Below are 23,484 nucleotides of genomic sequence, written 5' to 3' on the forward strand. Positions count from 1 at the left end.
TGGCTTGACTAACCTGTCACTGAGGGAAAGACTAGACATACTCTCTGGAGAAGGGTTGAGGTTTAGGGGAAGCCCATCTCTTGTCAGAACGTTCTGTGCCCATAAGAAACTATTCTGCCAGCCCAGTTTGCCTTTGGAAAGGGGCACTTCCTGCCTGCTATGGTCTCAGGTGAGCCTTGTCTCCTTGTTCAATCTCAGTTTCCTCATCTGTATAGTGAAGGCTCTTCCCCCACCAACCCAATCTTCCTGCAGAGAAAGCTGATGTCTGTTATTGGATAGGGACTGTGGCCCTTGCTGGTGCAGGCCCTGCTGGTCAGCTCTTGTTATGAGCCTTGTCTCACATTATTCAAGCCAAGCCTGAAGAACTTTACTTGTTTTTTTTTTTTTTTTTGTTTTTTTTTAATATGATTCTGGATCCAGGATGGGGCAGTGGAGATCAGAATAGGGGTTTCTCTATCCTTATAGCCCCCCTGGTCCACAGTGTCCGGGATGTCAAAATAAGGGTCAAGGGTTTGGGGAAGCTCAGCCTCTTCTCAGGGTATGCCTCAGCCCTGGGTTTGTCGCAGAGTCTGGCCTTGAACTTGCCTTTGGCTTTGACTTTCCTGTGGGTGCTGGGAAGAGGTCCAGCTTCGAAGGGCAGAGGCCACGAGGCACTTCCAAAGTGGGGGCCTCGAAGGTGCAGGGGAATAGCAGCCTCGGTGTAAAGGAGGGGAGGGAGAGAGATGATCAGGCCTATGCCCCCTGTCTGTGCCCTTCAGCCCCGACCCCACTGCTCAGCACTACCCGCCAGGGTATGAGGTGCAGCTCAAAGCCCACCTTTCCTGGTTTCAGCATGCTGGGTGCCAGCTTGAGGTCAGGGTGAGGTGGGAAGGACATCAGAACCTTGGCAGTGGGTAGAGTCATCAAGGCCTTGCCTGTGGTTGACAGAGCCTTAGAGCCCACCAGCCGGCCACGTTGCAGTCTGAGGACCCGGCCCTGGGGTCGGAGCACGCGGGGAGAAGGCAGCCAGGCCTTGGAATGGAGACTAGGGAAGTAGGAAGGGGCTGTGGGAGAAGGGAAGCTGTGAGGGTCTGGGTAAGGCCCCAGAGCCTGACCAGTTTTTCCACAGGGTATGTGGAGAGGTGGGGGGCGGGAGGTGAGGGCAGAGGAGCCCCTCCCAGCTCCTCCAGAGGCAGTGGGAAGAACACAGGGTTGGGGAACCAACAGACCTGGGTCTGCATCCCAGCTCTGCCCCTTCTGAGCTGTGCAACCTCAGGCAGCGTCCTTAAACTTCCTGCTACCTCGGCTGGAAAATGGGGACAATAGCGTCTACCTCACTAGGGTGTTGTGAGGGCTGAGGGGGCTGATTAGGGATCGGGAAGGGCACGGTAGCAGCACTTTTCCCCCAGAGAGGAGTGAGGGCCAAGTCTGGCCAGAGCACAGCAGAGGTCTGGACTCCAGGGACGCGCACTCTGGGACCAAGCCGGGGCATATTCTGGTCTAACTGCCTGGCAGGGTGACTACTTTGGAATACTCATTTGGTTGTATATTTAACGATATTTGGTGAGCAGAGCAGTGTTCGTACTTGCTATCACTGGTGGCCTTTTGGCATGAGGGCAAGCCCAGACGCTTGGGAAGGGCTTGGAGAGCCGGTGGGAATGGCCTTGGGAGCTCTAGGGCACTTGGGGAACATCGTATTACCCCAGGCCTCAGGTTGTTTCAGACACAGTGACCTGTTGAAAGTGTGGCCCACCCTGGTGTTTGAGGGCTCCCAGTCCCGGAGGGTGAGGCAGACCAGGGCTGTGGCACTTTTTGCCTTGCCTTTCTTCCCCTTTCCAGAGACGGAAGTGGTGGCAGTCGGGTCTGGCTTCTCCGGGTGTCCCAGGCTTCTGGCTCCAACGTCTTTCCTAGAAGCTGACCTGTGGGTAGGGGACCCTGAGTCCTTGCCTTCCCCAGAGCCTTGCTGGGTCAGCAGATGAGGGAGTGATGAGCGGACTCCTGAGCGCCGATGGCCCACTGCCATGGGCTTCTTGATGGTAGACCCCTCCACCAGTAGCCGGATACCCACGTACTGGGGCACCTCCACAGCAGGCTATGGGCAGGAGAGAAAACAAGGCCATCACAGACACTAGTGAGAGATGGCAGGACACCATCTAGTGACTAGTGACACAAGGCAGAGATGGGCGGAATCAGTTTCTGGGGTATCTGGTCAAGAGGCACTTCTGTTCTCAAGGGGTCCAGAGAACCTAGACTCACAGAGCCCCAGGGAGCAGGAAACCAGAGAAGCAGAGATCTTAGCCATGCAGACAAAGCAGTCAATCCCACTACACACTAAGGTGACCTCTGGCCTGTGTCAGAATGAAAGCAGGTTCGTGCCATGGGCAGCCAGAGGCAGATGGGATTGAGCCATGGTTTTCTGTGTGGATGTAATTCCCATCATGAATACTGAGAAGAGGGATGGGGCTAGAGAGATGGCTCAGAAGAGCACTGACTGCTCTTCCAGAGGACCCAGATTCAATTTCCAGAATTCACACGGCAGCTCGCAATTGTCTGTGACTCCAGCCACACCCAAACAGACACACATGCCTGCAAAACACCAATGCACAGAGAAAAATATTTTTTAAAAAAGAGGGAGGTACGGTGACTCCTCCCTGGTAGGGTCTCTGAGGTTAAATAGGGGCTTCAGGATCGACTCTACCTGACTCCTAGTAGCTTTCTAATAAACGGGCAAGTTACAGGCAGTTGTGAATTGCCTGACGTGGGTGCTAGGACCTGAGCTTGGGACCTCTACAAGAGCATCAAGTGCTCTTAACTGCTGACCCATCTCTCCAGCCCCAACCTGTTTTCTTTGTAACTTACACTGTCTATGGTATTATGTTTTTAGCAACAGAAATGAATAGATACACGAAGTAATAAATTTTGGGGGGAGACAGTGTTGAGATGGCTTAGTGAGTTAAGTTACTTGCTGAGTTCAAGCCTCAGGACCCATGGGGTAGGAGCAGAGAACGGGCTCCACAAGTCGGCCTCTGACTTCCACACCTGTGCTGTGGCATGTGTGACCACACACATACACATACACAAACACAATAAATATAAAGAAAAATTTAAAAAGCTGCAAATGGGTGGACGTGGCTTCTAATAGAGGTCTCTGCTGGCAGCCACCTCAGTCCAAGGTCAAATTTGGCATCAGGAACCAGAGGATCTGTTGGTTGTGCCTTGTGACAGTTCCGTGATGTACCTAGCACCACCCAAGTGTTTTTTGCCAAATGTCTCTACCCTGAACCTCATCAGCTTGTTAACCTATCTTCTAGTTTACAGGACAGAGAACAGACTGAGTTGAACAACACTAGGGGACAAGCAGATAAAGGAGAATGTGGGACAGTGCTACAGCCGGCCTGCCTGGCACCCAGAGCTGTCCTAGATAAAGGAATCAGAGAGACAAAGCCACTAGTGTAGCTACCTTAGTTGCCCAATGGCCCTCAAACTCAAAAACAGATCAGCAATAAAAGATACCTGGGGGACAAAGGACATTTGAAAAGTGTGAATGCCCAGCCATTCAGTTTTGTTGTGAGACAAGGTTTCATGCAGCCCAGGTTGGCCTCAGGCTCCCCATACAGCCAGGATAACTGTGAACTCTTGCTCCTCCTGCCGCTGCCTCCAAAACGCGGGGGTTACAGGTGTGTGTTGCCATGCCTGTACAAATTTCGCTCCAGTTTAAACTGCAGATTACTTCCTCTTTCCCATTTTCTCCCCTCTCTTCTAAGACTACGTTGTTGTGACAGATTCTCATTATAAAGCCCTAGCTGACCTGACATTTGCTATGTAAATCAGGCAGGCTGTGAACCTGTGACAGTCCTGCCTCTGTTGCCCAAGTGCTGGGATTGCAGGTATATGTGGATACCTGCTTATATGGCCTCCTTTACCTGGAAGTGTAGCTCAGTGGTACTGCACATGCCAAGCGTGCAGGCATGGATTCCGTCCCTAGTGATGGCATCCCCAACAAAAACTGAAGCTTGTTGATCAGGAACTGTAAGAAGCACGGGGTCACCCAGGTTATGTGGTCAGTGCTTTCCCTTCCTGTGGCTAACCTAGACTTTGGTGGATCCTAGCTAGAAGACTCCTGCTTATAAATAGTTCTCAGAATTCAGAAACCCTTAAAAACATCCTTTCAAAGCTTTGTTTATGTGGTTGTTTTTAAGTTGGGTCTCACTCTGAATACCAGGCTAGTCTGGAACTCACTGTGTAACCCAAGCTTCCCTTGAACTGAAAGTGATCCCTGTCTCAGCCTTCTGAATACTAGGCGGTGGGGGGTTGAAGCCCCATATCCCACTGTGATGGCTGTCAGCTTGACTGGACTGAGACAACCTAGGCCCCTGGTGGGCCCTTATGGGTGTTTCTAGAGAGAATTAGACCAAGAGGGCTTTGACCTTATAAATGACTTCACCCATTGGTGGATTCAGAACTCTGATAAACTGCTGGGAGACTGCAGCTCCGTGGGGAGTGGCATGGAGACTCATTCCTGTGAGCTCAGCACTTGGGAGGCTTGAAGTAGGAGGAATGCTGTGAGTTTCAGGCTAGCCTGGGAAACAGCTTAAGTTCTAGCCCAGCCGAGGCTACACAGAGCAAGCCCTGTTTAAAGAAACTAAAAGTGGGTTTTAGTTTACAACTAAAAGATGGCTCTACCCACTGCCAAGGTCCTGATGTCCTTCCCACCTCACCTGACCTCAAGCTGGCACCCAGCATGCTGAAACCGGGAAAGGTGGGCTTTGAGCTGCACCTCATACCCTGGCGGGTAGTGCTGAGCAGTGGGGTCGGGGCTGAAGGGCACAGACGGGGCAGAGGCCTGATCATCTCTCTCCCTCCCCTCCTTTACACCGACTAAACTAAAAGCCAAAGTAATGTTTTTGGCTGAATAAAAACCAATCCTCTTCTTATTATAAACAAGCAAGATCAAATCTGTTTTTGGGAAGAGATGAATAGTATAATGATAATCATTATTATAACAATAACGCACTGCTAATTGATTCTTGATAGACCTTGCAGTTACTGGAGCTCCCATCAGCCTTACTGGGCAAAAACAGTAGCTAAAGCTGTCCTCTGTCCTCTGGCTAGGCAACCCAAACCCTTGTGCAAAGATCAAACCCCTTCACTGTACAGATGAGCGAATGAGCTGCTCCCTAGAGGCTTGGAATTACCACTGGAAGCTGATCATGTCCCAGACCCTCTGAAAATATATCTGTGACTACAAACTCATTGGCATTAATGTTTCTCAGAGGACAGTAATCTCTACAGATGAGGAGACAGGCCAGAGGGACGTGTCTGTGTTAAGATACCCCTTGGGGACAGGCCAGAAGCCCAGGTCTCCCAGCAGCCCCCGGGGCTTGCTGGGAGGTGCCTGTGGGAGGTGCTGGAACATCTCACCTGCTTATAGATGAGCTCAAAGGCTCCCGTGTTACAGCTGCGGTCCAGTCGCCGGTCAATGACCACACGCAGAGTGTCTGCTTGCACACCAGCACAGAGACGGGCAGTGACAGCTGTGGAAGGCGCCATGGTGGGGCTGGCGTTGATCTCAATCAACCAGGGCCGGAAGTCTTCCCCAAACACAAAGTCGGCTCCATAGAGCTCAAAGCTGGCCTTCCGGCACTGCACAGTGTCTTGGGAGGTCTGCAGGGCGTGGATCACAGCAGCCTTCATGCCGGGTACAATGACACTAGACCAGGCATTTGGGGCGCCCACCTCCTGCAAGTGAGCCTGAAACCTTTGACTGGACCACATGTTGTCGGGGGGCAGCATCGGGTGCCGGTGGCAGGAGGCCTCCAGGTGTCTCTGGATGGAATTGTTACACAGGTGCACAGAGCTGCAGTGGAGCAGAGACACAGGCTCAGCCCTGGAGCCCAACCTCGGGACTGCAGGCCGAATCCTGTGGTCAGCCATCTTGGGGAGCTTAACTGACATGGAAGGACAGAGCTGCCCCCTGGCCCCAGCCCTCAGGTGAACTAAGGCCAGGGCTAGCCATTTCTCAGAACACTCGGGTGTTGCCGACAGGCCACAGTGGCAGGTGCTTTGGTTCACCCTTCCTGTGTGTGGCAGGGGATGGAGACGGAGAGGATGACCCTAGATGGTCAAATCCCAGCTTCACCAATGACTAGCTGTGAGACTCAAGCAAGCCGTGAACCTGCTTGCCCCTCTCATCGCTCGAATGGTAATAACTCACTTCATCGTGTTTGAGAAATGACTGTTACAACCAAGCAGAAACACTTATCGCCTGTGAAGTGTTGATGAGAGACAGCTACCGTGTATTGCTGTATCAGTCTTCAGTTGTGGAAACTGAGGCTGGCCTTTCTCTCTGGAATGGTTGCATGTCACCCAGGCTAGGTTAAAACTTGCCATGTAACTGAGGGTGACAGTGAACTGATTGTCCTGCCTCTATCTTCCAAGTGTGGGATCACAGGCATCCACTACTCCACCTGGCTTGATTTTGACTCCTGCCTTAGCCTCCCAAGTTCTAGGGTTACAGTTAGGAGCTACCACACCTTGCTTGTTTTGGCTTCAGTGGAGGTCTCATTATATAGCCCAGGATGTCCTTAAACTCAGAACCCTTCAGATTTAGCCTCACAAGCGCTGGGGTCACAGATGGGACTACTGGGCCCCGATAGAAACTGAGGCATTTCTCACATCTCTGAAGGATCACAACCTGGATGTGGCAGAGATGGAATTTGAACCCAGGCCTCATCAAGGTTACCTCTCATCCCAAGAGCAAACCACAAGTTTCCCTTAGTCTGCTATTACCCAATCTACATTTTCTTCATAACACATATCAGCTTCTAGCCTATTAGCCATGATTACTCAAGCTCATTGCTAGGGTGTAAGCTCTTGATTAGCTGGAGTTCTCATTCTGCTCATGTCTGTATCCCCGGGGTACTCTCTTGGCAAGCTCCTTCAGGGCAGAGGATGGGTGGTGGTGAAAGCCCCGCCTCCCCACCTGCAGAGTCCACTGTTCTGTCTGTTGACCTCCCTACCAAACCGGGCAGTCAGGGGAGGTGGAGGAAGGGCTCACTTGTCCAGGTTCTTGAGGGAGAAGGGCTGTGTGGAGAAGCGGATGTAGCTGTCTCGGTAGAACCACACAGTGAGTGGATTCCAGTCAGTCACCAGGAACCACTGTCTCAGGTCAAACTTGGTGCCAAAGATGAGCAGGGGCCGCTCAATATACTTCTGCACGATCCACTTGCCATCCTTCATCAGCATGGGGTTGCAGTCCACCAGCTTCAGCATCTCTTCCAGGTGGTCCATGCACACAATACCTGAGGGGGAACGCAGCTAGTCAGGACCCAAAGGCTCGAGGACCACAGATTCCATCCTAAACTCTCATCCTGAGTCCAGCTGAACCATCTTCCCTCTAGCAAAGCTAAGAATTTAAATAGTTTTTCTAATTAATTGTTTACTAAACTTTGATTTGCTATATACAGGTAAAAATTTAACTGAGGGGTGGGGGCTGGAGAGATGGTTCAACATTAAGAGCACTTGCTGTTCTTGCAGAAGACCCCAGCACTCCTATGGCAGAACCCCAGTTCCAGGGGACCTGACACCCTCTCTGTCCTCCATGGGAAGCAGGCACATACACCCTGTACATCCATATAAACAGGAAAACACATACACATAATATTAAATAAACATTAGATAAAAAAACTAGATAAGGGCAAGATGGCTGAGTGGGTAAGGTACTTGTCACCATGGTTGGCCACCGAGCGCAGTTCTCAGAACCCACGCAGGGGAAGAGAGAACAGACCTCAGTTGCCCTCTCACCGTTCTTTTTTGTTTGCTTGTTTTGTTTTTTGTTTCTCGAGACAGGGTTTCTCAGCAGCCATGGAGCCAGCCCTGGAACTCACTACCTTGCTTTCATAGGCTCTTATGGGCTTGGGGGCTGTGGGATGAAGCTAGGCCTGTGGGGAGACTGTGGCGACATTCGGCCGGTGCCATCTCACTCTGTCACAACTAACCCTGGCTACAGGGCCTCACTGTGTAGTTCTGTAGACCAGACTGGCCTTGAACTCAGAGATCCGCCTGCCTCTGCCTCCTGAGTGCTGGGATCAAAAGCATGCGCCACTATACCCAGCTTGTTCTCCCTCTTTTTTTCTTTTATTTTATGACAGCTTATGTAGTCCAGGCTGGCTTCATGCTTACTGTGTAGCCAAGGTTGACCTTGACCGCTGCTTTTGTTTCCACTTTGGATGATAATCTAGTACCCCAGGAACAGATACATTTTCCTTTTTCTGTTTTTCTTTAAGTTTGTTATTTATTTTTAGCTTATGTGTATAAATGTTTTACATATGTCTGTATGCCGCATGTGTGCCTGGGGGCCAGAAGAGGGACTGATCCCCTGGAACCGGAGATGCACAGAATACTTGCCTTGTGACATTTCACTCACCTCTACGTTACCATGTAGATTTTTTTCTAATAAAGAATCTCATCACTACAAGTTTTCTGTCTGTTTCTCAGGAGGTCTTCTGCGGTCTTTAAAGACCAGGCTGATACTGGGCCCTTGTATGTACTCAGCGAAACCACTGAAGTGATTCAGTGAAGGTAAAGCCCAGGAAAGGTCTTAGGGAATGAGAGGCAAAGCAGCCACATCCGTAGCGTGACCACTGACCTAGCACCATGCCGAGTGGTAGGTGTGCGCCGTGCCGAGTGTTAGGTGTGCGCTGCATTTAACCTTTCCCTGACAGACCTAGCACCATCCCCACCTCACAATGGAGGACACAGGTTCAGAGAGGTGAACTGACCTGTTCAAGGTCACACAACCTATTTGTGACAGAACTGAGAGCCAAACGTGGCAGTGGGGCAGCCGGTGCTATTAACCCCCTTGGCTTCTAGCGATAAATAAAGGTACTAAAACCAGTAGCAAAGGTTGCTCTCCCACCTCGGCCACGGGACTTGGCTCCTGGCTTCACAATCCAGATGTTTCGATCCCCCTCCATGTCGATCTGGGGTACCACAGCCCGAAGCTGCTGTAGAATGTCTTCGCAGCGCTGGACCTGGGTCTCTAGGTGTCTCAGTTCTGCCCCTTCACTGTGTAGAGACAGTGGGACTTGGGGAGGTGGGGCCTGGGGCCAAATGAGAGCATAGGACAATCGGAGACCAGGCCCCTGCTATGCTAACCTGCTTTGGTCGTGCCTGCCCGAGACACCTAGATAGGTCTCCCCACTTCCCATTCCCAAATCACCAACAGCCTCTAACCTATCCAGATTTCAGCCCTCCCCAATTCCAGTCTACCCTCTGACACTTATTTCCCTAAGATAGGGCACTAAGTCAGGCACCCTGGCAGACACCCCTTGCACCCCCCCCCCCAGCATCCCTCTAGGGAATTATTACTCAGCCAATCTTAGAGAAATGCAAATTGAAGGTGAGAGAGTTAAGGGACCTGCCCAAGGTTACACGCTGGATGGAGTGGCTGAGCCAGAGTGCAGAAGCCTGACTGCTTCACCCAAGGGAGCTCTCGGAGTCCACCCCTCCTTATCTCGACATAACTCTGGTTGACAGGTGTGCTCTCCTAGTCTGAGTCTGCGCAGGCTTGGCTGTATCCCACCTCACCAGGATTTGTTTCTCTCCCATCACACACTCTCCCATGCTATAGACCAATTTATTCAGTTACTGTCTGCCTCTCCCGCTGGCCTTTCTGGTATGTGGTGCAGGGGCTCGAACCCAAGGGCCCAGTAGGCTGAGCACACATACTCTCCTCTTAGCTACAAGTGGAGCCTGCAGGGCTGTCTTCTGCGGGGTTTGCTGCCTGCTGTATCACACTCTAACAGAACCCCTGCCACTTAGCAGGCAGTCTGCAAGTCTGTGGACTGAATGGCTGACTGTGCATACTTGGGTGGGAGTTGACCTAGACAGTCAGGGGTTAGAGCTGTCCCAGATGGATGCCTCATTTAAACTACTGGACAACAAAGACCCCCTTGGGTGCTAGGCTCACTTGAACAGTTTGATCTCCCACCATAGATAGCTTTGTTTTTAGGAGCAGCAGCAAGAACAAAGGCGGCTGTGGTGTTGCTCTGTTTGTGCCTAACAAATAAAGATTGCCTGAAGGTCAAAATAGGGAGCTCAGCCCCTAGTTAGCCAGTAGAGGCCAGGCAGCAGAGGCCAGGCAGCGGTGGCACACACTTTAATCCCAGCACTCAGGAGACAGAGGCATAAGGATCTCTGTGAGTTTAAGGCCACCCTGGTCCAAAAGAGAAACAGAGACAGACAGTGGTGACAGCTCACACCTTTAATCCCAGTACTTGGGAGTCACATGCCTTTAATCCCAGCACTAAGGCGGTGGAGACAGAAAGGGATATGGCTGGGCAGCTGGGCGGAGAGAGGAATATAAGGTGGGAGGAGACAGGAGCTGACTGCTTTCAGTCTGAGGATTCCTGGAAACAGGACCTTGTGCACTTTGGTCTGAGGATTCAGTAGAGGTAAAAGGTTTCTCTAAGGGCTGGCTCCTTTACTTCTCTGATCTTTCAGAATTTATCCCTGATATCTGACTCCAGGATTTTATTATTCAATTAGAATTTGCATTCCAGGTGGCCAGATGGAGGGCTTGAAGTTCTCTGAGGAAGAGTCCCATTGGCTCCCGATGAGCTTTCCTGTGGTGTGTCATAGAGTGTCTGCCTAGAAAATCTGGGTAGAGGCCCAGAGAAAGTGTCACTTGGGAGTGGCAAGGGCACAGGGAATTTGAAAATGTCTGTTCAGTATGATTTTTATATTTAGAAGGAAAAAAAACCTGTTTTGATGGAAGTCAACTTTTATAAATGTCAGGCTGGTGAGGCATGGTCTTGTTTTCTGTTTTTATTATTTTGAATTATGTGTGTGTGTGTGCATGTGCACACATGTGCACAGGTATTTGAGGACTCCATAAACAATAGGTCCCTTAGAGCTGGAGTTACAGTTGGTTATGAGCTGCCTGACATGGGTGCTGGGAACCAAATCAGAACCTCTGACAGTTAGTGCTCTTAACCACTGAGCCCCCAAATGGGCTCACTGTAAAAATGGTAAGTGCTGAGCCCTGCAGAGCTTTAGCTCTGGAGTCTGGAATAATGCTAGATACACAGGTGGTGCTCACCAAGGCTTGCAGCATTCTCCTGCTGCCATGCCAGAACCTGCACCCCTGTACCGCTTCCTGCCCTCTACCACTCAAGAGCCTTTGCCCAAGGCGAGCTCCGAAAACGCCACCCGTTCTCCCCCTGACTCTCTTACACACCCTACAAGGTTCTGGATTCTATATCAAAGAAACCTGTTAAACTCACTGTGTTTAACCCGACCTTTCCAAATGAGGCTGATCACTAAGCCCCTTTCTTATGACGTCTTGTTTCCTTCCTACGGTGATTAGCATCCTGTGTCACACTGACAGACGGCCTCTAGGATGAAATCTAAGTGCTTTAGATCATCCTGATTTTAAGGAACACTCAAGCCTGTGCTGACCCCACAATACAAATTGTCTTATGTTGTTTCGAAAACCCAGTGATGTTTCTGGGGTCACAGAGCTTAGGAGATGGGAAGAAAGAACTAGAATTTAAGTCTACTGACAACCCAAGCTACCACCTTGAGTCCATGCTATGCTAAGGAGAGAAAAGTGGATCGGACTCTCATGGAGCCATTGGGAGCCTCTGAGGGTCAGGAGTGTCCAGGATAAAAGAAAGTGGGGGGCTTGGGCTGTGCTCCCTGGAGTGGGTCTGACTGTAACCCCTGACCATGTGCCTACAGCCCTGCCCTCTAGGGCACTTACTGGACTATTTGGTAGTAGTGCTGGAGGAAGTCGGACCACCCCTCAGGGCTGAAGTAGAGTGGGGCATCTGGGTCCTTGTCGATGTCCTTGTGGGCCATGCTGCTGAGGTGCTCCTCACACGCACTCAGCGCCTCGTCCACAAACTCTGACGACACTATCACTGCCTTTTTCTCCTGCTTCTTGGGCAGTGTGATTTCTGTAGGGATGGAAGGGACCGAAGCAGGTAGCGTGACACATGCCATCGTCCTTTGCTGACCTGAAACCTGTCACTTACCTGAGGCCTTGCCCTAAAGACACCTGAGGCCCAGAGTGAACTCAATCCCCAGCCACCCTGGGGCATGATACTCACTCACCTGGAACTGCTCTAAATTCACCTGCAACCCTAGCAGTTTGTCCCCGGCCACCACTGTCCCTGCATCTTACTCAACTAAGGCTCCAGCCTGAATGTCCCAAAGGTCTCTAGAGCATACCTACCCCAACACCCACCACCCCAGCACAACTTAGCCCTACAATGTACCTGGAAACCTTGCCTAGGTGAACCTAGATACACATGAAGCCAAATCTTACTTAGCTTCCTACATCCCATCTCTCAGAATCCTGATGGACATCCACAGCCCCGAAGCCACAGAGTACTAAAGTACATGCAAATGGAAGCACTCAGTTGTAAATGATACGCCAACCCCTGCACCAGAGGACCTAACCCTGGCTCAGTCCTTTGCCTACTTAAAAACTCATGTCACGCAACCATACCCTCAACTGCCCACCTGCAACATTGACCCACACTTGAGTTCAGCACACGGAAGTTTAAATGCAGGGTCTCTGGGCACATACGGTTCCCTGTGGCCCAGATCCTGGCACGTAACAGTCTTTTTTGGTACCTGATCCACCTAGGTCAAATGACAGCACTTGATGGTGTGTATGTAAGGGTTCCTCCTGAAGGGCCAGGGACTTTTCTCCTTCCAGTAAAGCTGCCCATTCCTTCCCAGAGTCCCTTGGCCATGGAGCCCCAGTATTGTAGAGGGGGAAGGGGAAGCAATATGTTGGACCAGCCTGGAGAGTGTTTCTCTGTCCCCTCCCTTCCCAGGTGTTCCTTATGTGTAGGAACAGGGTTTCTTGGGGGACATTTGTGCATAGCTGAGTTCTTCTGTGTCTTCCCAGAGAACTTGAATTGGCTAGCACAGGCAGGGATGAGCCATGTGGTCTCAGCCTGCCCTCTAAAGTGGTCAGTCGGGCCTATTCAAGGGCTGAACAATTGACAATTGACAGGTAGACAGATAAGGGGTAGATGCAAGGGTCGACTGCAGGATAATGTGGTAAGCAAAGGACAGGTGGGTGGGGAGACAGGAAGATGGGCTGTGCAAGGGCAGGAAGGGAGGGGACAGACGGGTACCTCACAGAAATGATGGCAGTGGTAGGTGACTGAAGTGATTGTCAAGAGATGGCCGGGTAGCAAGATGATGGAGATGGTGGCTGGGGGGGGGGGGGTAGGTGGATGGCTGGGTGAGCAGGAGTGAGCAATAGTCACAGACGGGAAGATGGAGGGGAAGCTGGTGGCAAAGGCTGCAGTTTGGCCATGTGACTTAAACGTGAGGATGGACAGATGAGTGGATGGTTAGCACACAGCAGTGGGAGCGGAGGCAAGCACAGCACTCACCTAGGACCTCTTCCTTTCTTGTCTGCATGGAGGAGTATGGCTTCTCTTCCGACTTCACCACCAGCTTGAGAACGTTGCGGGCAGCTGTCAGCCAGAAGTCCTCTGCTCCCAGGCAGGGATACCCTGCTCAGCCCCCAGGCTCCAGGCCTCTCCTGGTTCTGGAACCTCACCATGGCTTGCCCCATTTTGGATCCAGAACCTCATTTACCTGTCTCTCTCTAACACCTGGCTCCTACCCCAGTTATAGAATATCACACCCACAGTGTGATAGACTCGACACGGACTGTTTCCAGATAGCCTGAACCTGTTTCATTTCTCTCTCTTTTTCTTTCTTTCTTTCTTTCTTTCTTTCTTTCTTTCTTTCTTTCTTTCTTTCCTTTTTTCTTTTCTTTTTTTTTTTTTGAGACAGAGTCTTGCAGCTTCAAGCTGACCAGCTTGGAATTCACTATATAGACAAGGGTGGTCTCAAATTTGTTGCAATCCTGCCTCTGCTTCCCTACACTGGGGATTATGGGTATGACCCACCTCCCATGGCCCTCTTTGTCCATTTTGATACTTAACTCTAACCTGAGAACCACACTGTAGCCTAAATCCTATCTAAGGTTTAGAATGTAATTTAAAAGCTGCCATCTGCTCTGGGTCCAAATTCTAAACTCAGAACCCATATTGGAGCTGGAGCCTACTTTGCTTTAAAGACTCACAGCCTTTTCTGGAACCTGGTCTAGCCTGCAACTTATCTGGATTCCAAATAGAACCAACCCACCAACCTCTAGAACCTGCTCTAGAATAAAAGCCTGGCTCCCTGGGCTTCTCTGTACCAGGGTTGGCCAAGCTAGAGGCTCAGGAATGGAAGAACCATTAGTGGGAGGTAGGGACTGGGGCTACAGAGGAAAGTCTACTGAGTAGGTAAGGGCAAGAGGGGACCTGTTGTTTTCCACTATGGGGCAGGCAACAGGAGGGGGCCAGGCCTGGGCTGGAGTCCTCTTACCTATAAAAGCTTTCTTGTCATCCTCTGCCCCCAGGCGATAGCATCGTGGGAAGAAGGAGTCAGCATCAGCCTCATCGAACCATGGCAGATTCCGGAGGTTGAGACACAGGCCCACCTATGGAGACAGCTGCTGAAAGGGCTGTGGAGGACACAGAGAGTGTTGAGGGGCTCCCCCACACGCAGCATATGTCCAGATGCCCAGGAAGACGTACTTGCTAGACCTGACTTGATATCCATCCATCTCCAGGTTTGCCCAGCTGAGAAGGCCTCCCTTTTCTACCTATAAAAGCATATTCCACCCAGGAAGCCTTGATAGTTCACACCACAGTGTGAATGATGTCATAGCCTAGTGGTTCTCAACCTTCCTAATGATGTGACCCTTTAATACAGTACCTCATGTATGGTGAGTGCCCCCAACCATGAAATTTTGTTGCTACTTCCTAACTGTAATTTTGCTACTGTCATGAATCATAATGTAATTATCTGATATGCAGGTTACCTGATATGGGACCCCCAAAGAGGCCATGCCCCACAGGTTGAGAATCACTGGCATAACAGATGCTGGTAAACCCCTTATCCTTTACACAGCCTTAGATAACAGGCATGCTGGTATTCTCATCTAAAGATGAGCAAGTGGGCCAAGCAGTGGTGGCGCACGCCTTTAATCCCAGCACTCGGGAGGTAGAGACAGGTGCATCTCTATGAGTTCGAGGCCAGCCTGGTCTGCAAAGTGAATTCCAGGACAGGCTCCAAAGCTACACAGAGAAACCCTGTCTCGAAAAACAAAAACAAAAACAAAACAAAAAAGATGAGTAGGTGGAGGCTGGGAGAGGCGGAGCCACTTGCTGAGAAACCTAGTAACAGACATGCTCTATGCAGGCCAGGGCCCCTTTGTTTACAATCATTGAGTTGGTGTTTTTGTTTTCAGACTTCATGGGAATTGAGCCCACAATCGTCATGCCAACATATGTCAGATATAGTTCGGAGACTGAGAACCCAAGAACATCTTGTGTTCTTTGCAGAAGCGGGGCTGCCAGCCCACAGGCCAGGGTTGGAGTCCCTGGGATGTCTACCTTTGTAGTGAAGGAGCCAGCACGGGCATAATGGTTTATCATCTGATCCTTGGATAGGAAGCGACAGTCCAGCACATCTCGCCGAGTGGTCCAGATGAGGTAAGGGGTCTCATTCCGAACCATGCGGGACTGGAGGAAAGGGGAGGAGATGGAGACAGGGAGGCCGGTGGGGTCAGCTTCTCCCTGCCCTACCACACAGAGAGGAGAAGAGGTGTCCAGGTGTCCTCTGGACTCCCCCAACTCTGAATGAATAAGGCATGCGAAGACATCTTCTCCGGAGGAGCTACGGGGTGAGCACACAGCAGGCCCTTTCCAGCCTCCACTTGTGTTCCAAGGCAATGACCAAGCTGCACACCACGATGCCACACCTTGCTTTGTGACCTCAGTGATTGTCCCAGTAGAAGGACCGTGACGCCAATCAATGCGCACAAATCATGGACAGAGGCCCTCCACGGACCCGACCTTTCCATTCTCCATACAACTCTGGGACACAGGATGCTCACCAGCCAGCAGCACTGTAACTGGCTCTGGTCTTTATTTTTAGAGATAGGCTCCTGTTATACAGTCCACGAAAGCCTCAAACTCGCCAGGTAGCCCAGGCTACCTTCTAACTCATGGTCTTCCTGATTCAGTCTCCCACTTGCTCGATTACAGATGTGTACCACCCTGCCTGGCTTCAAACTGCCCCCTCTGTGTATTGGGAAATTGCTACCTCTGTGTTTTTCAGGTCAGATGTAGTGGCACACACCCAGCACTCCAAAGGCAGAGGCAACTGGATAGACTCTGGATCTCTGAGTTCAAAGCCAGCCTGGTCTACATATGGACAGCCAGGGTTACATAGAGAAACCTTGTCTTGCAGGGAAAGGAGCAAGTAAGAGAAAAGGCTTCATGTTGACAATTTCGTGTTGTTTTGTTTTTTGATGAGCTAGTCTCTGTGGCCATGTTTGTGGGGGTCTGTCACTCTGCCTCTCTCTGTAGAATGCACTACCTTTACCTTTAACCCTACTTAGAGGGCTTCACTGAGGACTGAATGAGCTGACACAGAAGATGCTTAGGACAAGGTGCAAAATGGCCGTGGTGGTGCTTTCCTTTTTGTTGTTTTGTGTTTCTAGACAGGGTTTCTCTGTGTAGCTCTGGCTGTCCTGGAATGCTGTACTAAACCAGGCTGGCCTTGAACTCACAGAGACCTGCCTGCCTCTGCCTCCTGAGTGCTGGGATTAAAGGTGTGCGCCACCACCACCTGGACAGGAGGAAAAAAATTAATTGACTTTTATGTGCACTGGTGTGAAAGTGTCAGATCCCCTGAAACTGTTGTTACAGACAGTTGTGAGCTGCCATGTGGGTGATAGGAATTGAACCCGGATCCTCTGGAAGAGCAGCCAATGTTCTTAACTGCTGAGCCATCTCTCCAGCCCATCCGGGAAGAGAATCTTAATGAGGGATCGTTTAGATCGGGTTGGTCGGTGGAAAGACCCAGATCACCATGGTGGTGCTGTTCCTCGGGCTTGGGTCCTGGACTGGATATGAGGAGAGGAGGTGAGGCTGAGTGGAGAGCAAAGCCTGCATTCATTTCTCCGCTCCTGACTATGGCTGTGATGCGGATGTGATGCGACCAGCTGTTTAAGGTCTTCACCTTGACTTCTCTGCAATGACTATAACCTAGAACCAGGAGTTAAACTTTCCATGCCAAGTTGCTTTTTGTCAGAGTATTTCATTATAGAAACAGAAATGAAATTATTGAAGGCAGCCAGAAGACTTGGCACATGATGGTGCCTGAGTTGATCCCGAGAGAATCAACTTCAGAAAGTTGTCCTCTGACCTTCATGTGCGTGTGCAGCTCCACACCCACATACATACATGTCATACACAAAGAAAAACATGGCGATTTCATACAGTTCACTTGGCTCTGACCTCATACCCTCTCTTCACCACACATGCCCTCCACAGCACTCAGCACCTCTCAAATTTTGGTGTGCATGTTTCTGTATGTGGGATTGTGTGTTTTGTGTGTGCCCATGTGGAGGCCAGAGTACAATCTTGGGATCCCATCAGGAGCCATCTATCTGGTTTTATATTTTTTAAGGCGGTATTTGGGGTTTTTTGTTGGTTGGTTTGCTTGGTCTTTTTTTTTTTTTTTTTTTTTTTTTTTTTTTTTTTGAGATAGGGTTTCTCTGTGTAGCCCTGGCTGCCCTGGAACCCATTCTGTAGAGCAGTCTGATATACTGATATCTGCTTGTCTCTGCCTCCCAAGAGTTGGGATTAAAGGCATTCGCCACCACTGTCCAGCTGACATACCTGGGTTCTGGGGCTTGAACTTGGGTCCTAACTTTATTAAAGAATGCATTATCTTTGCTTGTCTCTTAACTTTTAAAGCCATTTCTTACAGCCTTCATTTGCCAAGGGCAAAGGAAAGAGTTGCACAAAGTACTTGGCAGGGAGAGCCATCAAAGCCACCACGAGTAAAAGATGTGGTCACCCTCTCAGTCCTACTAAGTTCCTCACCATTCTGCAGATCTAGCCAGTCTTTAGAGAAGCAATCTAGTTTTCCAGAGAAGGAAGGACATCTAACTGCTAGGCCCCCACTTTATTGGCCCCCAGAGTCCTCACCATTAAAGCGTGTACCCCATCCAGGTCATCAAATTCCAGAAAACCATCCAAGTCCAACAGCTGTGGCTCCCGAAAGTCCTCGTTCTCTTCTTCATCCTCTGTGGATGTGGAGAATGACTCCTTGGGACTGTGTCTAGGCTCCACAGTCCTTTAAGGTCTCAACCCTGGACCAGTTGAGAACGGAAAAGGACTCAAGAAGCTTGTGCACAGGGAGGAACCTACTCACCATCCTCCATGGTATCACTATCACCCATCAATGAACTGTCTAGATCCTTCTGGGGTGGTGGCAGGATGGTGCCTTGGGGATGGACCATCTTTTTTTCTACCCATCCCCTCTGGCGCAATAGACACCGGATCACTGGGTATCGGCCATGAATCATAAAGATCTTCTTCTGCTGTAAGATGAGAGGCAGGGACTTGCTTCAGCATCAGACATATAGGAGGCAATGGTGACGACAGGATCTCTGCCTTCAGGGAATTTTTATTCCCCAGTAGGAGGCAGCTCATAAACAAGAAGAAAAATAAATACAAATAGTTAATAGCTACTAAGTACCTATTATGTAGTAAGCACTTACATGCACCACTAAGAACAATTTGCATTTTAATTACATATTTAAGGCACACAGAGGCTAAACAGTTTCTCTAAAACTACACGGTAGTTAAGTGACAGAGCAAGGATTTCTTCCTTTCTGTTTGGTGCTGGGGATTAAACCCAGCGCCTTCTACACGCTAAGCACATGTTCTATCCCTGGTATTCCCAGTCTCGAGAGCAATGCATAGTCATGGTCACAGAAAACTAGGAAAGAGCTGCGAATGCAGAGCTGAGCGAATGGCAGTTAGAGCAGAGTGGGGTAGCATGTGCAAAGGTCCAGAGGCTAGCGAGAAGTCAGAAGGAACTGAGAGGCCAGGGAGAGTGAAGTCTGATAAATAGAGTTCCCAAGAATACTAGAGTATGACTGGACTGTGTAGGGCCCCGTGAACCTTAAAATTTAGCCTTGCATTTTATAAGGAGATGAATGAGTCAAGAGCATAACTAAGGAAGTCTCTGTAAGTTTGCATGCAACTGCATGGAGCATCAATGGGGGAGGGGACAGGCACAGAGGCAGATCCTTAGGAGGATGCCACGGTCTGAACAACTGCGATAGTTAGAATGAGGGTGGTAACGTGGAGACTGGGAAGGAGCTGCTTCCCATTCTGGAGGTGTGGATGATGACGACGGATGGATGGAACTGGAAAAATGGATTTCTGGTTTCTGAAGCAAGTGATGGAGAAAGCTGGATACCGGGTTTGGAGGGGGCACCGACAGGTTTGGACAGTGGAACAGGAGTAAGGTTTGGGATACAAGCGTGAGATGCTGGTGAGCTCTTTGGAGACATCCATCAGAGGGCTGGATCTCCAGGATGGGGGTTGGAGGCAGAAAAAATGTGGGGTAGGGTACGGTGTGATCCTGGACTCCTAAACTCAAGGAAAGAGGTGCATAAAGACAGATTGGACCCAGGACCCAAGACTCTGGGGAGTCTTCAGAGGCAGAGGCCAGGGAGCAAGCAAGGGGAACCGGGAGCGTGGAGCCAGCCAGCCATTTAGCCTAGGGTGGAATGCAGGAGCCGTTTGCAATACACAGTACCCCCAGCAGGAGAAAGGCAGTTAAGGACTTGGCTCCTTGCTGTGCACCAAGGCCCTAAATGAGAGTAATTTCTAAATTACTAAAGGGCTAGAAGGGCTGGGGAATCAGGACCTAGTGACCTGAAGAATATATCCCTAGGTAGAGACAAATCAGCCAAGTCTATGGGCCTGATGCGTGCGTGCGTGTGTGTGCTTGTATTAAATCTTTCTTTGACATTTATGGATTTATTTAAGGATATAAGAAACTAGTAAGTGTAACCACCACCACCCCATCCCCTCCAACCTTGACGGCTCTCTCTACGTGGATTTTGGCGTTTCTGAGTCGGCCCATGTGGTGAGGTCCCTTGGAGAATCCTCGCCAGAGGACAAGGGAATCTGCAGAGAGATGCGGAGCAGGAACACAGAAAGCTGGGGGTTGGGCCCAGGGACTTCTCTGACCTCAAGGTGCCTGCGCTCCCTTGCCCCTACCCTGCATCCAGACGCCCAATCTCCAATGCTCTCCAGATTCCCCATTCCTTCCACCCTGGCGACCTTTCTCTGCAGCCACCAGGGTCTCAGGGCTGGCTGCCTGCACTGTGCCTCACCATCAGGTGGCGGCGGGGCAGTAGGCAGGGGCTCATCCAGGGTCTGGGGGAGCAGGGAGCAGACGGGGTGGGAGCTCGCAGTGTCCTGGGCACCCGGCGCAAACGACTTGTGGGCGTGGGCCGGCGCAAACGACTTGTGGGCGTGGGCGCTGCTTAGGTGGCGTACAGGAAATGGGCTGTAATCCCCACGGCAACGTGTCCCCTCGGGCCTGGCGGAGGCGGGCCCGGGCCATTGCAGTCTCCCAGGCGGGTGGAACTGGGAGCTGCTTGCCCAGGGCCACCGGGAAGGGGAATTGGTGTTGAGCTCGGGCGGCTGCGGCCTCCGGTGCCAGCTGCACTCCGAGCTGCCTTCTTGGCGGTAACAGGCAGCGGCAGGCCTCAGCTGCCCGGCGCTCAGGAGAAGCGCGGCGCTGAGTCCCTGCATGCGCCTGTCGCCAGCTCCCAGCACCCCAGTGTCTTCGCCCAGATTCCCTCTCAGGCCCCGCCCTCTGTTTCCCGTCTCCTAGGAGACAGTTGCCTAGGCACAATCAGACTCTGGTAGAGGGCTGGAGAGCAGTAGTGGGAAGTGGAGAGCCTTTGGTGGTTTTGGCTCTGGGCCCTCACTTGCTAGGCACTGAGGATGGAAGAACCAAGCACTGGGGTGATTATTAGAGTTCTTTATTATTATTATTATTATTATTATTATTATTATTATTATTATTATTGTGCGCTGGCCTACACACACACACTAAAGCTCTGGGATAAGGGCTGTCAACTGGTCCCTGATCTCATGGAGCTTACAGTGTACGGAAATCCAAAAGTTAGCAAAAGAAACAAAAAGGTGCTGGTTTAAGGGCATGGAAAAAGCAGTGAGCTGAAACTGGGAAGGGGCCTCTTGAAGGCAAGGCAGTCCACTCAGGTGACCAGTGAAGCTAACAGTGCACATGCAAAGGAGCCTGGAGCCACCAAGGGAAGAGATGACACCACAGCCTAGCAGTGGGAAGTCCCAGCAGCTGCCCTGTGAACCTTTGAGGGGGCAGGTGAATTAAAGGCCGAGGTGAGGTTAGATTAGTCCTGTGGGGCCTAGGTGGAGATGGCAGGTCATCTTTGGGTTGCATATGGGGTGGCCATATAAGGTTCAGAGCACACACTGCCTCTTCCACTAACTTGAAAAAGTCAAATCATTTTTATCAACTGAAGAAATGTAAAGACACTGGGCGGTGGTGGCATACACCTTTAATCCCAGCACTTGGAAGGCAGAGAGGCAGACGGATCTCTGCGAGCCTGAGTTCAGCCTGGTCTAGAGAGTGAGTTCCAGGACCAGAAAAGCCTGTCTTGAAAAACCAAGAAAAGAAAGAAAGAAAGAAAGAAAGAAAGAAAGAAAGAAAGAAAGAGAAATGAAAAGACACAGAGTACTTCATTCTGGCCAAATCACAACTCAGAAAATAAGTCAGACTCCAAAACAGTACATAATTTGTCTCACAATCACACAGCATAGCCAAACCTAGTACTAGCTGGGTGGTGATGGCGCACGCCTTTAATCCCAACACTTGGGAAGCAGAGACAGGCAGATCTCTGTGAGTTCGAGACCAGCCTGGTCTACAAGAGCTAGTTCCAGGACAGGCTTCAAAGCTACAGAGAAACCCTGTCTTGGAAAAAACAACAACAACAAAAATAAACCTAGTACAAAGGTCTGATTCCAACACCTTTCTGAGAAGGTCTCAAGTACCTCGGCAGACTTTCAACAACTGGACCACCAGCACACCTGGTGCTGGGATGGAACTCAAGGCTTCATGTATGCCAGACAAAGCAGTCTAGCAGCTGAGCTATCTGCCCAGCCACTTGGGCTTCCTGTGAGGGTTGGAGAGGCCGGCTCTAGCGTGTCTATTCAAGCAGTCCAAGAACCCAGCTGTCAGTCACCAGCAAATCTGCCTTTGCAGTGAAGGTCCCCCACCTACCTGTCCAGCCAACCCTCCCCCCACCCAACATGGCTGGGAACTGGCCTTCCAGAAGAGAGGGAGGGATAGATGGTTGGCAGCAATCTAGTCTGCTCTCAGCCTGTAAATCTGGTTTTCGGGACTTTGTACCTTGGGAGAGAATCTACAACGTAAGCAGTTTTGGCTGGCTCACCAGAGCAAGGATGTTCGAGGGTTGGGTGACCAGCTGCCATTTCCTCCTGACCACCTGGTTTCACCAGGAGTACCTTTAACAGTCACTGCAAAGTTACAATAAAGCCATGTACCACAGAGGGTTCAACTAATTCAATAAGGCAGGAGGTCACAGAGGGAGTGTCACAAAGGGACAGCAGCCAGTCAGTCAAGTTGCCCCCACCCCTCCTTTCTTTAACACTTGTTCTTTTCAAAAGACCCCCTTTTGGGGGCTGGTGATAGGTTTGCATACTGTGCTCAATCCCAGCACTGAGAAATAATTCCCTCCAAACCTCAACAAAAACTGCTTTGGCCACCCAGAAAGCTCAGCTCTCTTTTACATACACATTTTTAGTTAATTTGAGAAAATTATCTTCCTGTAGTTCAAGGACAGCCTAGAACTCACAGAAGTCCTGCTTCCAATTTCCCAAGTGCTAGTATTACTAGTGTGAGTCAACAGACCTGGTGCAAAGCCAACTGTTCTTGAAGCTTCCCCTGATACTCTCTTCTGCGAGTACACTTCCCCTCCTCCACTCCAATCATGACCACTCTTCAATGCCTATTTACAGACCTCACCTTTTCTGGACCCGAGCTGTATCAGAGTGTCAGGATTGAGGTAGAGCAAATAGAGGGATAAACAGAGAGGGATCAACCACTGCTCACCCAGCACCTGTGTGGCAGGGGCAGTGCTATATAGCTCCCATTGTCTCTACGTATTAGGAGACAGCGAGAGAGGACCGCTTACTTCAGGAGCCAGCAGGAAGTCCTAGGCACTGATGAACTTCCTGAGTAACACCTGTTAAGTCACTAGTGGGACTCAGACTCTGGGACGGTGTGGAGAGTGATTCCGACAGCACAGGCAGAAGTCTCCCTCGAGCTCACAGGATGTGAGCTCTGGAGCAAGCGATTTTGGAATGTGGCACCTGTAATCCTTATCCACAAAGTGGGATCCTGGTTTCTGAGGATACCTGAAGATAGAATAGAAGCATGGTGTGGAAAACACTGCTATCTCTGTTCAGGCAGAGACCACCTTCAGAGGAATGGTGACTGACTGCAGTGAAGGTCTCTGGTCTCCCAGTGACAAAA

The 23,484-nt window shown here is 50.6% G+C and overlaps 1 protein-coding gene across 4 annotated transcripts; it reads right to left on the bottom strand.

The window, feature by feature from the left end:
* On the bottom strand, positions 1-23,435 carry Ttll3 (tubulin tyrosine ligase like 3). 4 transcript variants are annotated; one of them, XM_057768363.1, is made up of 14 exons: positions 23,144-23,435; positions 19,972-20,063; positions 18,292-18,460; positions 18,066-18,163; positions 15,459-15,587; positions 14,386-14,500; positions 13,398-13,499; positions 11,744-11,939; positions 8,897-9,045; positions 7,037-7,280; positions 5,401-5,836; positions 1,801-2,071; positions 817-1,043; positions 1-694 (listed from the first exon to the last, which is right to left on the bottom strand). In XM_057768363.1, exons 2-14 carry the CDS (start codon positions 20,017-20,019, stop codon positions 437-439), a joined length of 2,442 nt encoding a protein of 813 aa, XP_057624346.1. In that variant the 5' UTR covers positions 20,020-20,063; positions 23,144-23,435; the 3' UTR covers positions 1-436. The 4 variants fall into 4 exon arrangements, with proteins under 4 accessions (XP_057624346.1, XP_057624352.1, XP_057624354.1 ...); XM_057768369.1 differs by lacking the exon at positions 19,972-20,063 and having other exon boundaries at positions 2-694; XM_057768371.1 differs by lacking the exon at positions 23,144-23,435 and having other exon boundaries at positions 2-694; positions 18,292-18,567; positions 19,972-20,000.
* Positions 23,436-23,484: the final 49 nt, after the last annotated feature.

The sequence above is a fragment of the Chionomys nivalis genome, chromosome 1, assembly GCF_950005125.1.
Source record: "Chionomys nivalis chromosome 1, mChiNiv1.1, whole genome shotgun sequence".
NCBI lineage: Eukaryota > Metazoa > Chordata > Mammalia > Rodentia > Cricetidae > Chionomys > Chionomys nivalis.

Excerpts from the sequence above, each read along its gene's own strand:
- Ttll3 (XM_057768360.1), bottom strand. The coding sequence starts at position 20,696 with ATGCAGGGACTCAGCGCCGCGCTTCTCCTGAGCGCCGGGCAGCTGAGG. Across the intron at positions 20,064-20,272 it reads TGCCCCGCCGCCACCTGATG|ATTCCCTTGTCCTCTGGCGA; the intron begins GTGAGGCACAGT and ends ATCTCTCTGCAG. Across the intron at positions 11,940-13,397 it reads AAGAAAGGAAGAGGTCCTAG|AAATCACACTGCCCAAGAAG; the intron begins GTGAGTGCTGTG and ends CCATCCCTACAG.